Here is a 15,353-nt window from a genome sequence, read left to right on the forward strand (position 1 = left end):
ACCTCCTTCTCAGACTAATAATATGAGTAACAGTGGTAGAACTAGTCACCTCCTTCTCAGACTAATATAATATGAGTAACAGTGGTAGAACCCTCACCTCCTTCTCAGACTAATAATATGAGTAACAGTGGTAGAACTAGTCACCTCCTTCTCAGACTAATAATATGAGTAACAGTGGTAGAACCCCCTCACCTCCTTCTCAGACTAATAAATAACAGTGGTGAGTAACAGTAGTAGAACTAGTCACCTCCTTCTCAGACTAATAATATGAGTAACAGTAACAGTGGTAGAACTAGTCACCTCCTTCTCAGACTAATAATATGAGTAACAGTGGTAGAACCCCTCACCTCCTTCTCAGACTAATAATATGAGTAACAGTGGTAGAACTAGTCACCTCCTTCTCAGACTAATAATATGAGTAACAGTGGTAGAACTAGTCACCTCCTTCTCAGACTAATAATATGAGTAACAGTGGTAGAACTAGTCACCCTTCTCAGACTAATAATATGAGTAACAGTGGTAGAACTAGTCACCTCCTTCTCAGACTAATAATATGAGTAACAGTGGTAGAACTAGTCACCTCCTTCTCAGACTAATAATATGAGTAACAGTGGTAGAACTAGTCACCTCCTTCTCAGACTAATAATATGAGTAACAGTGGTAGAACTAGTCACCTCCTTCTCAGACTAATAATATGAGTAACAGTGGTAGAACTAGTCACCTCCTTCTCAGACTAATAATATGAGTAACAGTGGTAGAACTAGTCACCTCCTTCTCAGACTAATAATATGAGTAACAGTGGTAGAACCCCTCACCTCCTTCTAGAACTAATAATATGAGTAACAGTGGTAGAACTAGTCACCTCCTTCTCAGACTAATAATATGAGTAACAGTGGTAGAACTAGTCACCTCCTTCTCAGACTAATAATATGAGTAACAGTGTCACCTCCTTCTCAGACTAATAATATGAGTAACAGTGGTAGTCACCTCCTTCTCAGACTAATAATATGAGTAACAGTGGTAGAACTAGTCACCTCCTTCTCAGACTAATAATATGAGTAACAGTGGTAGAACTAGTCACCTCCTTCTCAGACTAATAATATGAGTAACAGTGGTAGAACTAGTCACCTCCTTCTCAGACTAATAATATGAGTAACAGTGGTAGAACTAGTCACCTCCTTCTCAGACTAATAATATGAGTAACAGTGGTAGAACTAGTCACCTCCTTCTCAGACTAATAATATGAGTAACAGTGGTAGAACCCCTCACCTCCTTCTCGGACTTGGTCACCTTGGTTGACATGTCGTATCTCTCCTCATCAACCCTCTCGATCTTCTGATGGAGCTTCTTGCACAAGTCCTGAAGAGAGACATACAGAGAGACATAGAGAGACATACAGAGAGACATAGAGAGAGACATACAGAGAGACAGAGAGAGAGATGCAGAGAGACAGAGAGAGAGACATGGAGAGACATACAGAGAGACATGGAGAGAGAGAGATGCAGAGAGACAGAGAGAGAGACATACAGAGAGACATAGAGATAGATAAAGAGAGACAGAGAGAGAGACATGGAGAGAGATGCAGAGAGACATAGAGAGAGATGCAGAGAGAGACATGGAGAGAGAGAGAGATGCAGAGAGAGAGAGAGAGAGAGAGACATACAGAGAGACATGGAGAGAGATGCAGAGAGACAGAGACAAAGAGAGACAGAGAGAGAGAGGGAGAGAGAGAGACAGAGAGATGCAGAGAGATGCAGAGAGAGAGAGAGAGAGAGATGCAGAGAGAGAGAGACAGACAGAGAGACATGGAGAGAGATGCAGAGAGACAGAGAGAGAGAGAGACAGAGAGAGAGAGGGAGAGAGAGAGACAGAGAGAGACATACAGAGAGATGCAGAGAGACATAGAGAGAGATGCAGAGAGACATACAGAGAGATGCAGAGAGACATAGAGAGAGATGCAGAGAGAGACATGGAGAGAGATGCAGAGAGAGACAGAGAGAGAGAGAGAGATGCAGAGAGAGAGAGAGAGAGAGAGACATACAGAGAGACATGGAGAGAGATGCAGAGAGACAGAGACAAAGAGAGACAGAGAGAGAGAGGGAGAGAGAGAGACAGAGAGATGCAGAGAGATGCAGAGAGAGAGAGAGAGAGAGATGCAGAGAGAGAGAGACAGACAGAGAGACATGGAGAGAGATGCAGAGAGACAGAGAGAGAGAGAGACAGAGAGAGAGAGGGAGAGAGAGAGACAGAGAGAGACATACAGAGAGATGCAGAGAGACAGAGAGAGAGATGCAGAGAGAGAGAGAGAGAGATGCAGAGAGAGAGAGAGACAGACAGAGAGACATGGAGAGAGATGCAGAGAGACAGAGAGAGAGATGCAGAGAGAGAGAGAGAGAGATGCAGAGAGAGAGAGAGACAGACAGAGAGAGAGAGACAGACAGAGAGACATGGAGAGAGATGCAGAGAGACAGAGAGAGAGAGAGATGCAGAGAGAGAGAGAGAGACAGACAGAGAGAGAGAGACAGACAGAGAGACATAGAGAGAGATGCAGAGAGACAGAGAGAGAGAGATGCAGAGAGAGAGAGACAGACAGAGTGAGAGAGTGACAGAGAGAGAGAAAGAGAGAGATGCAGAGAGAGAGAGACAGACAGAGAGACATAGAGAGAGACATAGAGAGAGAGAAAGAGAGACAGAGAGAGAGAAGGAAAGAGAGAGAAGAGACAGAGTGAGACAGAGAGAGAGATAGAGAGAGAGATGCAGAGAGAGAGAGTGATGCAGAGAGAGACAGACAGACAGACAGACAGGGTGAGAGAGCGACTTAGAGAGAGAGAGAAAGAGAGAGAGAGAGAAAGAGAGAAAGAGAGAAAGAGAGAGATTGAGAGAAATAAAAAGAGAAAGAGAAAGAGAAAGAGAAAGAGAGAGAGGGTTTGGCTAAGCGCTAATAACTTACCGTGAGCTCTGCCATGCATACCAAGAATTCTGGGTCAGGACAGTTCTCCTTCATGTACCTGGCCTTCTCTGCCTCAGCCTCGACCGCCTCAGCCTCGAGCAAGACGGCAGCGATCTGGAGCATCAAGCTCTGTACGGGGGAGGGGACAAATCACATCACATTACACAGTTCAGCGGCCACATCTGCTTGTCTATGGGGTTGTCTATATCAATACTGTATTCATATCACATAACTTGAAGGTCTCTAGATCTACAGAGCTTCAGGTGAAGTGTTACGAGTGATGTAGAACTGTAAGGGTTGGTTTCTACTCCTCAACTCCATTGATCAAACTAGCTCCTGCTGACCAAGAAGTCGACAAGGTCTACTACAGCGTGTGTGTGTGTGTGTGTGTGTTTTGGGGGAGGGGGGGGGGCTAACACTGTCTGGATCACATAACATTTACCCCTTGACCCCTGAATATGACTACAATGTAAAGTCAGCATTAAAATCAGTCCGTGACGTCAAGCAGGTTGTTCTCTGTGTGGAACAGGAACATGTTCAATCTAAACCTGGGAAACTTTATAGAACAGAAGGTCTTTATAGAACATGAGGGTCTTTATAGAACAGAAGGTCTTTATAGAACATGAGGGTCTTTATAGAACAGAAGGTCTTTATAGAACATGAGGGTCTTTATAGAACGTGAAGGTCTTTATAGAACGTGAAGGTCTTTATAGAACATGAGGGTCTTTATAGAACATGAGGTTCTTTATAGAACGTGAAGGTCTTTATAGAACATGAGGGTCTTTATAGCACGTGAAGGTCTTTATAGAACATGAGGGTCTTTATAGAACGTGAAGGTCTTTATAGAACAGAAGGTCTGTATAGAACAGAAGGTCTTTAAAAAACAGAAGGTCTTTATAGAACACGAGGGTCTTTATAGAACATAAGGGTCATTATAGAACAGAATGTCTTTATAGAACATGAGGGTCTTTATAGAACAGAAGGTCTTTATAGAACAGAAGGTCTTTATAGAACATGAAGGTCTTTATAGAACATGAGGGTCTTTATAGAACATGAAGATCTTTATAGAACAGAAGGTCTTTATAGAACATGAGGGTCTTTATAGAACAGAAGGTCTTTATAGAACAGAAGGTCTTTATAGAACATGAGGGTCTTTATAGAACATGAAGGTCTTTATAGAACATTAGGGTCTTTATAGAACACGAGGGTCTTTTTAGAACAGAAGGTCTTTATAGAACATGAGGGTCTTTTTAGAACAGAAGGTCTTTATAGAACGTGAAGGTCTTTATAGAACATGAAGGTCTTTGTAGAACTGAATGTCTTTATAGAACATGAAGGTCTTTATAGAACATGAATGTCTTTATAGAACAGAAGGTCTTTATAGAACGTGAAGGTCTTTATAGAACATGAAGGTCTTTATAGAACAGAAGGTCTTTATAGAACATGAAGGTCTTTATAGAACATGAATGTCTTTATAGAACAGAAGGTCTTTATAGAACATGAATGTCTTTATAGAACAGAAGGTCTTTATAGAACATGAAGGTCTTTACAGAACATGAAGGTCTTTATAGAACATGAAGTTCTTTATAGAACATGAATGTCTTTATAGAACATGAAGGTCTTTATAGAACATGAAGGTCTTTATAGAACATGAATGTCTTTATAGAACATGAAGGCCTTTACAGAACAGAAGGTCTTTATAGAACGTGAAGGTCTTTACAGAACGTGAAGGTCTTTATAGAACGTGAAGGTCTTTACAGAACAGAAGGTCTTTATAGATCAGAAGGTCTTTATAGAACATGAAGGTCTTTATAGAACGTGAAGGTCTTTATAGAACATGAAGGTCTTTGTAGAACTGAATGTCTTTATAGAACATGAAGGTCTTTATAGAACATGAATGTCTTTATAGAACAGAAGGTCTTTATAGAACGTGAAGGTCTTTATAGAACATGAAGGTCTTTATAGAACAGAAGGTCTTTATAGAACATGAAGGTCTTTATAGAACATGAATGTCTTTATAGAACAGAAGGTCTTTATAGAACATGAATGTCTTTATAGAACAGAAGGTCTTTATAGAACATGAAGGTCTTTACAGAACATGAAGGTCTTTATAGAACATGAAGTTCTTTATAGAACATGAATGTCTTTATAGAACATGAAGGTCTTTATAGAACATGAAGGTCTTTATAGAACATGAATGTCTTTATAGAACATGAAGGCCTTTACAGAACAGAAGGTCTTTATAGAACGTGAAGGTCTTTACAGAACGTGAAGGTCTTTATAGAACGTGAAGGTCTTTACAGAACAGAAGGTCTTTATAGATCAGAAGGTCTTTATAGAACATGAAGGTCTTTATAGAACGTGAAGGTCTTTATAGAACATGAAGGTCTTTATAGAACAGAAGGTCTTTATAGAACAGAAGGTCTTTATAGAACATGAAGGTCTTTATAGAACGTGAAGGTCTTTATAGAACATGAAGGTCTTTATAGAACAGAAGGTCTTTATAGAACAGAAGGTCTTTATAGAACATGAAGGTCTTTATAGAACATGAAGGTCTTTATAGAACAGAAGGTCTTTGTAGAACATGAAGGTCTTTATAGAACAAGAAGGTCTTTATAGAACGTGAAGGTCTTTATAGAACAGAAAGTCTTTATAGAACATGAAGGTATTTATAGAACATGAAGTTCTTTATAGAACATGAAGGGCTTTGTAGAACATGAATGTCTTTATAGAACATGAAGGTCTTTATAGAACATGAATGTCTTTATAGAACATGAAGGTCTTTATAGAACAGAAGGTCTTTATAGAACTTGAAGGTCTTTATAGAACGTGAAGGTCTTTATAGAATATAAGGTCTTTATAGAACAGAAGGTCTTTATAGAACATTAATGTCTTTATAGAACATGAAGGTCTTTATAGAACAGAAGGTCTTTATAGAACTTGAAGGTCTTTATAGAACATAAGGTCTTTATAGAACATGAAGGTCTTTATAGAACAGAAGGTCTTTATAGAACATGAAGGTCTTTATAGAACATGAAGGTCTTTATAGAACAGAAGGTCTTTATAGAACTTGAAGGTCTTTATAGAATAGAAGGTCTTTATAGAACATGAAGGTCTTTATAGAACAGAAGGGCTTTGTAGAACTTGAAAGTCTTTATAGAACAGAAGGTCTTTATAGAACATGAAGGTCTTTATAGAACATGAAGGTCTTTATAGAACAGAAGGTCTTTATAGAACTTGAAGGTCTTTATAGAACGTGAAGGTCTTTATAGAATAGAAGGTCTTTATAGAACAGCAGGTCTTTATAGAACATGAATGTCTTTATAGAACATTAATGTCTTTATAGAACATGAAGGTCTTTATAGAACGTGAAGGTCTTTATAGAACAGAAGGTCTTTATATAACACGAGGGTGTATTAGCTGTATATAAAAACCCTTTTGGAATGAATGGTGCTCCTTACCTTCAGGTAGTTCTTACGGCTCGTTGTCATCTTTTTACTGATTGGATAAAAACAGATCAGGGTCATTTAAGGGAAATATACAAGGTGAAGCCACAGAGACAGGTACGTGACGATTAAACCATTTTTGGAATTAATTTGATTACATTACGGTAGGAAAAATTACAACACTATTGGGAATCATCATAGCATAGTATTAATCATTTGTACTGCCTGGTTTTCTATGTGGAAGACATGTTCACAGACAGAATACAGTAGATGAATACAGTAGATGAATACAGTAGATGAATACAGTATAGTGAAGTATATGTTTTTGTCAACTGAAAAACGTAAACTTACTCAGACATTTTGGCCTGTCGTTTTGTTTTACTTCCTGTGTCAAGAGATGAACAGTAAACAGTTGATTAATTTTGAGCTGTTGTTATTTGATGTAATTTGGTGGTGGTGGTGGTGGTGGGGGGGTCGGGGGGTCGGGGCGGGGTAGAAACCAAAGATTTCAAGGTTGACCCAATGCAAGTCAGGCGCAATTGCATATGAAAAAGAAATGCAACAGACATTAGATAATGAATCGTCAATAACTTGATCAATATTGTGCTTAGATCAGTTTACCCAAATGTAACACAGCAGTCCAACATCAAGAGTATAATTACTGCTGGTCAAAGAGGGAGGGGTTGTTTCCTCTTTAATGAATGTATTTGAATCTGTACAATATAATCCTTCCCAAGGTTGATCGCAAATCAACAAGACTCTCATTCCCTGAAATCTTTGGTCACGCAGGAGTCCATAAGGAGTATGGCACCAAAATAGGTTCTTTCACAAAATACAGCTGACATTCACAAAATGTATGTTCAGAATTTATGAAAATAACCAATTGGATTTTCCGTTGTATATAGTTGAATCTCAACAAATCTATTGGAATATCATCAAACAATCCGTAAGCCATTTGAAGTAAACTGTGAAACTACAACATAAATTCAAGTTTACAATTATAAGACGAACAGCGACAATCCACCTCTACCATGCCAAAGCTATATCTCTAAACAAGCTTCAGTGCTTTTTTACAGAGCTTATAAACCAGCAACTGGGCAAATAGAGCCACAAGAGCCTTTCACACCACTCACTCTGAACTACAGAGAAAACAGCTGAAAACCAGGCCTTGGATGTATCTCTTCCAACACTTGTCTGTCTAAAACACACAGACAAACACCTGTGAATATCCGAATGCCTCAACCCAAGTTGCCTCTTGAGAAAAATAAAGTTATCTTCTATTCTATTCTAAAAAGCAATCTAAACTATCAGAGTTCACACACCACATGCAACCTGGTCCAAAAGTCACTTCTATTCCCACATGGGAAGGACCACACCCAATCTGGTCCAAAAGTCACATCTATTCCCACATGGGAAGGACCACACACTATCTGGTCCAAAAGTCACATCTATTCCCACATGGGAAGGACCACACCCAATCTGGTCCAAAAGTCACATCTATTCCCACATGGGAAGGACCACACACTATCTGGTCCAAAAGTCACATCTATTCCCACATGGGAAGAACCACACACTATCTGGTCCAAAAGTCACATCTATTCCCACATGGGAAGGACCACACACTATCTGGTCCAAAAGTCACATCTATTCCCACATGGGAAGGACCACACCCAATCTGGTCCAAAAGTCACATCTATTCCCACATGGGAAGAACCACACCCAATCTGGTCCAAAAGTCACATCTATTCCCACATGGGAAGGACCACACCCAATCTGGTCCAAAAGTCACATCTATTCCCACATGGGAAGGACCACACACTATCTGGTCCAAAAGTCACATCTATTCCCACATGGGAAGGACCACACCCAATAGGGTCCAAAAGTCACATCTATTCCCACATGGGAAGGACCACACACTATCTGGTCCAAAAGTCACATCTATTCCCACATGGGACGGACCACACCCAATCTGGTCCAAAAGTCACATCTATTCCCACATGGGACGGACCACACACTATCTGGTCCAAAAGTCACATCTATTCCCACATGGGACAGACCCAATCTGGTCCAAAACTCACATCTATTCCCACATCGGAAGAACCACACCCAATCTGGTCCAAAAGTCACATCTATTCCCACATGGGAAGGACCACACCCAATCTGGTCCAAAAGTCACATCTATTCCCACATGGGACAGACCACACCCAATCTGGTCCAAAAGTCACATCTATTCCCACATGGGAAGGACCACACACTATCTGGTCCAAAAGTCACATATATTCCCACATGGGAAGGACCACACCCAATCTGGTCCAAAAGTCACATCTATTCCCACATGGGAAGGACCACACACTATCTGGTCCAAAAGTCACATCTATTCCCACATGGGAAGGACCACACACTATCTGGTCCAAAAGTCACATCTATTCCCACATGGGAAGGACCACACACTATCTGGTCCAAAAGTCACATCTATTCCCACATGGGAAGGACCACACACTATCTGGTCCAAAAGTCACATCTATTCCCACATGGGAAGGACCACACACTATCTGGTCCAAAAGTCACATCTATTCCCACACGGGAAAAACCACACACTATCTAGTCCAAAAGTCACATCTATTCCAACATGGGAAGGACCACACACTATCTGGTCCAAAAGTCACATCTATTCCCACATGGGACGGACCCAATCTGGTCCAAAAGTCACATCTATTCCCACATGGGACGGACCCAATCTGGTCCCAAAGTCGCATCTATTCCCACATGGGAAGGACCACACACTATCTGGTCCAAAAGTCACATCTATTCCCACATGGGACGGACCACACACTATCTGGTCCAAAAGTCGCATCTATTCCCACATGGGAAGAACCACACACTATCTGGTCCAAAAGTCACATCTATTCCCACATGGGAAGGACCCAATCTGGTCCAAAAGTCACATCTATTCCCACATGGGACGGACCCAATCTGGTCCCAAAGTCACATCTATTCCCACATGGGAAGGACCACACACTATCTGGTCCAAAAGTCACATCTATTCCCACATGGGAAGGACCACACACTATCTGGTCCAAAAGTCACATCTATTCCCACATGGGAAGGACCACACACTGTCTGGTCCCAAAGTCACATCTATTCCCACATGGGACGGACCACACACTATCTGGTCCAAAAGTCACATCTATTCCCACATGGGAAGGACCACACACTATCTGGTCCCAAAGTCACATCTATTCCCACATGGGAAGGACCACACACTATCTGGTCCAAAAGTCACATCTATTCCCACATGGGAAGAACCACACACTATCTGGTCCAAAAGTCACATCTATTCCCACATGGGACGGACCCAATCTGGTCCAAAAGTCACATCTATTCCCACATGGGAAGGACCACACACTATCTGGTCCAAAAGTCACATCTATTCCCACATGGGAAGAACCACACCCAATCTGGTCCCAATAGATGAATAAATGACTATACAGCACATTCATTACAGACGGAGCAGAGAGGAAGGAAGAACGTCTCACCTGTAAACCCAGTGAAGGTACAAGTAAATGATGTGGGGATGAGAGCGACAGGCAAGACAGAGACAGGAACAGATTTGGAAGGTAATATACTCTGTTTCCTGAAAGCTCAGCAGAAAAGCAAAAGGGCAACGTTCTCTTTATGGGAGTGGGGCCAGGCCAGGGCCAATGGGACAGTTAGTGGGGCCAGGCCAGGGCCAATGGGACAGTTAGTTCCTGAAATACCACCGCATTCCGGAATCATCTGCCATCAACGCTTCTGATACGTTTTTAGTTATTACAGTTATAAATTATTATATATTATAGTTTAGTTATTATAGTTATTAATTATTATATATTATAGTTTAGTTATTTTTAGTTATTAATATTCCTGACATTAGATTTGGCATGAAGTAATCCTGATGTTAGATTTGATTTAATCCGGACTCTTGGTGAAGGGAGGACCCACTATGCGTTACCTCATAACTCTGTGTTACCTCATAACTCTGAATGTGTTTGAAATCCATCCATCTCTCAAATTACCGCTACTGGATAAATTAGACAATGACTCCGGTTGCCACTGGTTTCATGTCTGTTATATAGAACTCAAGGAACAATCAGCAGTTCTCTTGATTAGTTTGTAAAATGTCTCCCTGTCAATTGATTGAATTAGACACTTCCAATTAATTCATAACTCTGTGTGATTGGTCAAATGTATTATTAAATTAGTCATTGGTAAACTATAAAGATAGTATTGTCAGAGAGTGTCTTGACTCCTTAAACTGGTAGACTGGCTGTGACGAGAAGAGAAGCCGTGGGTAAGAAAGAGAAGGACCCCTCTGAACTGTCATGACCCAGAGGTCACACACATGGTGTGATCAATTACCCAACCACAGAGTCAGCCTCCAGTACCCACCCACAGAGTCAGCCTCCAGTACCCAACCACAGAGTCAGTCTCCAGTATCAACCACAGAGTCAGCCTCCAGTATCCAACCACCATGTCAGCCTCCAGTACCCAACCACCATGTCAGCCTCCAGTATCAACCACCATGTCAGCCTCCAGTACCCAACCACCATGTCAGCCTCCAGTATCAACCAACATGTCAGCCTCCAGTATCAACCACCATGTCAGCCTCCAGTATCAACCACCATGTCAGCCTCCAGTACCCAACCACCATGTCAGCCTCCAGTATCAACCAACATGTCAGCCTCCAGTATCAACCACCATGTCAGCCTCCAGTATCAACCACCATGTCAGCCTCCAGTATCAACCACCATGTCAGCCTCCAGTACCCAACCACCATGTCAGCCTCCAGTACCAACCAACATGTCAGCCTCCAGTATCAACCACCATGTCAGCCTCCAGTACCCAACCACCATGTCAGCCTCCAGTATCAACCAACATGTCAGCCTCCAGTATCAACCACCATGTCAGCCTCCAGTATCAACCACCATGTCAGCCTCCAGTATCAACCACCATGTCAGCCTCCAGTTTCAACCACCATGTCAGCCTCCAGTATCAACCACCATGTCAGCCTCCAGTATCAACCACCATGTCAGCCTCCAGTATCAACCACCATGTCAGCCTCCAGTATCAACCACCATGTCAGCCTCCAGTATCAACCACCATGTCAGCCTCCAGTATCAACCACCATGTCAGCCTCCAGTATCAACCACCATGTCAGCCTCCAGTATCAACCAACATGTCAGCCTCCAGTATCAACCAACATGTCAGCCTCCAGTATCAACCACCATGTCAGCCTCCAGTACAAACCACCATGTCAGCCTCCAGTATCAACCCCCATGTCAGCCTCCAGTACCAACCACCATGTCAGTCTCCAGTACCAACCACCATGTCAGCCTCCAGTACCCACCCACCATGTCAGCCTCCAGTATCCAACCACAGTGTCATTCTCCAGTACCAACCACCATGTCAGCCTCCAGTATCAACCACCATGTCAGCCTCCAGTATCCAACCACAGTGTCATTCTCCAGTACCAACCACCATGTCAGCCTCCAGTACCAACCACCATGTCAGCCTCCAGTATCCAACCACAGTGTCATTCTCCAGTACCAACCACCATGTCAGCCTCCAGTATCAACCACCATGTCAGCCTCCAGTATCAACCACCATGTCAGCCTCCAGTACCCAACCACCATGTCAGCCTCCAGTATCAACCACCATGTCAGCCTCCAGTATCAACCACCATGTCAGCCTCCAGTACCAACCACCATGTCAGCCTCCAGTATCAACCACCATGTCAGCCTCCAGTACCAACCACCATGTCAGCCTCCAGTACCAACCACCATGTCAGCCTCCAGTACCAACCACCATGTCAGCCTCCAGTATCAACCACCATGTCAGCCTCCAGTATCAACCACCATGTCAGCCTCCAGTACCAACCACCATGTCAGCCTCCAGTATCAACCACCATGTCAGCCTCCAGTATCAACCACCATGTCAGCCTCCAGTATCAACCACCATGTCAGCCTCCAGTACCCAACCACCATGTCAGCCTCCAGTACCAACCACCATGTCAGCCTCCAGTATCAACCACCATGTCAGCCTCCAGTACCAACCACCATGTCAGCCTCCAGTATCAACCACCATGTCAGCCTCCAGTACCCAACCACCATGTCAGCCTCCAGTATCAACCACCATGTCAGCCTCCAGTATCAACCACCATGCCAGCCTCCAGTATCAACCACCATGTCAGCCTCCAGTACCAACCACCATGTCAGCCTCCAGTACCAACCACTATGTCAGCCTCCAGTACCCAACCACCATCTCAGCCTCCAGTACCAACCACCGTGTCAGCCTCCAGTACCAACCACCATGTCAGCCTCCAGTATCCAACCACCATGTCAGCCTCCAGTACCAACCACCATGTCAGCCTCCAGTACCAACCACCATGTCAGCCTCCAGTATCAACCACCATGTCAGCCTCCAGTACCCACCCACCATGTCAGCTTCCAGTACCAACCACCATGTCAGCCTCCAGTACCAACCACCATGTCAGCCTCCAGTACCAACCACCATGTCAGCCTCCAGTACCAACCACCATGTCAGCCTTCAGTACCAACCACCATGTCAGCCTCCAGTACCAACCACCATGTCAGCCTCCAGTACCCAACCACCGTGTCAGCCTCCAGTATCCAACCACCATGTCAGCCTCCAGTACAAACCACCATGTCAGTCTCCAGTATCAACCACCATGTCAGCCTCCAGTACCCAACCACCATGTCAGCCTCCAGTACCCAACCACCATGTCAGCCTCCAGTACCAACCACCATGTCAGCCTCCAGTACCCAACCACCATGTCAGCCTCCAGTACCAACCACCATGTCAGCCTCCAGTACCCAACCACCATGTCAGCCTCCAGTACCCAACCTGTCACGACTTCTGCCGAAGTCGTTGCCTCTCCTTGTTCGGGTGGTGCTCGGTGTTCGACGTCACCGGTCTTCTAGCCATCATTGATCCATTTTTCATTTTCCATTGGTTTTGTCTTGTCTTCCCACACACCTGTTTTCAATCCCATTCATTACCTGTTGTGTATTTAACCCTCTGTTTCCCCTCATGTCTTTGTCAGAGATTGTTTATCGTCAGTGTAGTGATTTTTGTATAGGTGCGTGACGGGTCTTCGTACCCATATTTATTTATATTCATTTTGTCTATTTAGTGTTATGGAGCATGTTACTTGGACTTTATTAAAAGACTCCATTTTACACTCCGTTTGACTCTCCTGCACCTGACTTCCCTGCCACCTATACACATATGTCTGACAGAATCCCTGACCAACAATATGAAGTCAGCAGGAGAGGACACTATGCTCATGGAGCTGGAGGAACGCGTTCAGGAACAAGAGGAGGAGATTGACTGTATAAGCTCCGTCATGGATCATATTGTCCAGAATATGGTTCGCTGGGAGAGACAGGGAGTTTCCAGCGCCACCACCACCAGGACCTTGGCTGCCGGCGCTGGATGGAGCGACAGGGCCCTGATCGACCATTATCGCTGTAGTCTACGTGAGGACGTCCGTCGGGAGCTGGCCTGTAGAGACACCACCCTCACCTTCGACCAGCTGGTGGACATGTCCATCAGGCTGGACAACATGCTGGCTACTCGTGGACGTCTAGAACGGGGTCTGGTTGTTCCATCCTCCCGCACCCTCTCTCCCGAACCTATGGAATTGGGAGGTATGGTGCGTAGGGAGACCGAAGGGGGTTCCCGCTCGAGCACCATTCACTGCTGGTCGGTGCCGGGTTGGTTCCTCTGGGAATAGAGAGGGCAGGCAGGGCATTCTGGCGTCACCCCAGGTGAGTAGGCACCATTCTCATCCAGAGCCCTCTGTTGCACTAATGTTTGTCTCTGTCTCTTTTCCTGATTTTGCCCTGCATTCCCAGTATAAGGCGCTAGTAGATTCAGGTGCGGCTGGGAATTTCATTAATAAAAGTCTAGCTCATAGTTTAGGGATCCCTATTGTTCCTGTGGATATGCCTTTCCCTGTTCATGCCTTAGATAGTCGACCATTAGGGTCAGGGTTTATCAGGGAGGTAACCGCACCTTTGTGTATGATAACGCAGGAGGGTCACAAGGAGAAGATTAGTCTTTTCCTTATTGATTCTCCTGCGTATTCTGTGGTGCTAGGCCTACCCTGGTTAGTTTGTCATAACCCCACTGTTTCTTGGCCACAGAGGGCTCTCACGGGGTGGTCGCGAGAATGCTCAGGTAGGTGTTTAGGGGTTTACGTTGGTGCTACTACGGTGGAAAGTCCAGACCAGGTTATTGAGTTAATGCACGGGGTACGTTTTTTCACAAAATTGGATCTCAGGAGTGCGTACAATCTGGTGCGTATTTGGAAGGGTGATGAGTGGAAGACTCTACTCTCCTCCCTTCTTCTCTGCCTGTTCTCCTCCCTCCTCTCCTAGTTCTCCTCCCTCCTCTCCCTGTTCTCCTCCCTCCTCTCCTAGTTCTCCTCCCTCCTCTCCTAGTTCTCCTCCCTCCTCTCCTAGTTCTCCTCCCTCCTCTCCCTGTTCTCCTCCCTCCTCTCCTAGTTCTCCTCCCTCCTCTCCTAGTTCTCCTCCCTCCTCTCCTAGTTCTCCTCCCTCCTCTCCCTGTTCTCCTCCCTCCTCTCCTAGTTCTCCTCCCTCCTCTCCCTGTTCTCCTCCCTCCTCTCCCTGTTCTCCTCCCTCCTCTCCTAGTTCTCATCCCTCCTTCTTTCCCTGTCCTCCTCCCTCCTTCTCTCCTAGTTCTCCTCCCTCCTCTCCTAGTTCTCCTCCCTCCTCTCCTAGTTCTACTCCCTCCTCTCCCTGTTCTCCTCCCTCCTCTCCTAGTTCTCCTCCCTCCTCTCCTAGTTCTACTCCCTCCTCTCCTAGTTCTCCTCCCTCCTCTCCCTGTTCTCCTCCCTCCTCTCCCTGTTCTCCTCCCTCCTCTCCTAGTTCTCC

At 44.4% G+C, this 15,353-nt stretch overlaps 1 protein-coding gene across 1 annotated transcript; it reads right to left on the reverse strand.

The window, feature by feature from the left end:
• Window positions 1-1,218: 1,218 nt before the first annotated feature.
• On the reverse strand, window positions 1,219-9,969 carry LOC135536994 (troponin I, fast skeletal muscle-like). Its single transcript, XM_064963205.1, has 5 exons — window positions 9,933-9,969; window positions 6,748-6,781; window positions 6,412-6,448; window positions 2,951-3,079; window positions 1,219-1,359 (listed from the first exon to the last, which is right to left on the reverse strand). Exons 2-5 carry the CDS (start codon window positions 6,753-6,755, stop codon window positions 1,219-1,221), a joined length of 315 nt encoding a protein of 104 aa, XP_064819277.1. The 5' UTR covers window positions 6,756-6,781; window positions 9,933-9,969.
• Window positions 9,970-15,353: the final 5,384 nt, after the last annotated feature.

This window comes from Oncorhynchus masou, unplaced genomic scaffold (genome assembly GCF_036934945.1).
Source record: "Oncorhynchus masou masou isolate Uvic2021 unplaced genomic scaffold, UVic_Omas_1.1 unplaced_scaffold_695, whole genome shotgun sequence".
Lineage (NCBI taxonomy): Eukaryota > Metazoa > Chordata > Actinopteri > Salmoniformes > Salmonidae > Oncorhynchus > Oncorhynchus masou.